Source organism: Mycteria americana, chromosome 31 (genome assembly GCF_035582795.1).
Source record: "Mycteria americana isolate JAX WOST 10 ecotype Jacksonville Zoo and Gardens chromosome 31, USCA_MyAme_1.0, whole genome shotgun sequence".
In the NCBI taxonomy this organism is placed as follows: Eukaryota; Metazoa; Chordata; class Aves; order Ciconiiformes; family Ciconiidae; genus Mycteria; species Mycteria americana.
Window position 1 is genome coordinate 65,798 of NC_134395.1, and position 2,395 is coordinate 68,192.

A 2,395-nucleotide genomic window follows, 5' to 3' on the forward strand; every position below is an offset into this window, starting at 1 on the left:
CCATTTGACCCAAACCTCGACCGGTTTTCTCTGAAAACTTGACCACTTGCCCCAAACCTCGACGGTATTTGCCCCAAACCTCAACCATTTGCCCCTAATCTCAGCCAGTTTTGCCCCAAATATTGACTGTTTGCCTGCATCTCAACCATTTTTGCCTCAAACCTTAAGCAATTGCCCCACATCTGGACCATTTGCCCTAAAGCTCAAGTGATTGCCCCACATCTTGACCATTTTTGCCCCAAATCTTGACTGGTTGCCCCAAATGTCAACACATTTTGCCTCAAATCTCGACCATTTGCCCTAAACCTCAAGTGGTTGCCCCACATCTTGACCATTTTTGCCACAAATCTCAACCGGTTGCCCCAAATGTCAACACTTTTTGCCCCAAACCTTGACTATCTGCCCCAAATCTCAACTACTTTTGCCCCAAACCTCAACCATTTGCCCTAACCTCAACCATTTGTCCCAAATCTCGACTGTTTTTGCCCCAAAACTCGACAATTTGCCCCTAATCCCAGCTGATTTTGCACTGTATATTGACCTTTTGCCCCAAACCTCGACCGTTTGCCCCAAATCCTGACCACTTGCCCCAAACCACTGGGTGCAGGGGTTTGGGAAGCTGCTGCGATGCTGGGACACGCTGCAGGGACCTTGGGGCTGGGTGCTGGGCTGCAGGCTGGGGCAGGCAGATGAACCGGCTGGAGCCGTCCCAGCGCGGCACAGAGGGCTGGGGGCTGCCGGGCATCGCCGACGGGGAAATTTTTCCCAGCTAAAAACCATCATAAGAATCTTTCGCACAGTAGTAGGTGCCCGTGTCTTCGGCCTTGAGGCTGTTCATCTGCAGCGTGACCGTGCTCTGGGAGTTGTCCCTCGAGATGGTGAAGCGCCCTTGCACCGCCGGCGCGTAGTTTGTGCTACCACTGCTGTAAATACTTGCGACGAACTCGAGCCCCTTCCCGGGTGCCTGTCGCACCCACTCCATGCTGTAGCTGCTGAAGGAGAAGCCGGAGCCCTTGCAGAGGAGGGTCAGGGACCCCCCGGGTTTCTGGAGGCCCCCTCCGGACTCGACCAGCTGCACGGCCGCCCACAGCCCTGCGGAAGGAGGAAGGACAGAATTGAGTCGCCCGCTCCCGCCATCGCCCCCCATATCCGCGCCCGGGGAGGGGGTCAGCGGGGCTGGGTCCTACCTGGCAGGGCTGCGAGGAGGAGGAGGAAGGTGGAGGGGGTCTTTCCCCATTCCCAGCATCTTCCTAACACCCCTGCCCTGATCCCAGACCCTTGCACCCAGCCTGGACCCCCGCACTGTGGTCAAAACCCTTTGCTTTGAGCCCCAAGCCCTTGCAGTGAGCCTGGACCTCTGCCCCGAACCTGGACCTCTGAAACGAGCCCAGAGCCCTTCCTGTGCCCAGACCCCCCAGCACCCCAGCTTTGCTATCCCAACACTGGTGCCAGCCTGCAGCAAGGAACAGAGGGACCTGGGGGGTCTCCCCTTGTGCCCCCTGCCCAGGGCTGCGGGCGGCCGAGCAGCTGGTCGAGTCCGGAGGGGGCCTCCAGACACCCGGGGGGTCCCTGCGCCTCCTCTGCAAGGGCTCCGGCTTCACCCTCAGCAGCTACAGCATGGTTTGGGCAAGACAGGCGCCCGGGAAGGGGCTCGAGTACGTCGCACGTATTACCAGCGGTGGTAGTAGCACAGACTACGCGCCGGCGGTGCAAGGGCGCTTCACCATCTCGAGGGACGACTCCCAGAGCACGGTCACGCTGCAGATGAACAGCCTCAGGGCCCACGACACGGCCACCTACTACTGCGCGAAATGTGCTGGTGGTGGTGGTACCAACCCTGGCACCCTGTCCCCATATCCCAACATCTTCATGAAATCCTGGCACAGAGACCCAGGTGTTGTAGCACGTCCGGACCCTTGCACCAAGCACAAAAACCTTTATGGAGCTCAGATCCTTGTGTTTTGCCCCAAATCTCTCCCCTGTGCCTCCTCTACAAGGGCTCTGGCTTCATCTCCAGGAGCTCCAGCATGTCCGCAGTGCAACAGACAAGCAGAACCTACCCAAAATCCTTCCTCTGAACCCAGAAACCTGTCCTGAGCCCAGACATCCCTGTACTGCATCCCAAATCCCACCATCTTCCCCAAATCCTTGCTCTGAGCCCTGAAATCCCCACCCTGCACCCCCAAATCCCACCATCTTCCCCAAATCCTTGCTCAGAGCCCTGAAATTCCTGCCCTGCACCCCAAATCCCACCATCTTCCCCAAATCCTTGCTTGGAGCCCAGAAATCCCCACCCTGCACCCCCAAATCCCACCATTTCCCCCAAATCCTTGCTTGGAGCACTGAAATCCCTGCCCTGCACCCCCAAATCGCACCATCTTCCCCAAATCCTTGC

General features: G+C 58.2%; 1 gene segment (V, D, J or C); it reads right to left on the minus strand.

Annotated features, from left to right (window-relative positions):
* Positions 1-769: 769 nt before the first annotated feature.
* On the minus strand, positions 770-2,135 carry LOC142421516 (immunoglobulin heavy variable 3-23-like). The segment is given in 4 exon segments: positions 770-1,092; positions 1,188-1,259; positions 1,674-1,758; positions 2,061-2,135. Coding segments are annotated over 4 exon segments (555 nt in total).
* Between the last annotated feature and the right edge of the window lie 260 nt (positions 2,136-2,395).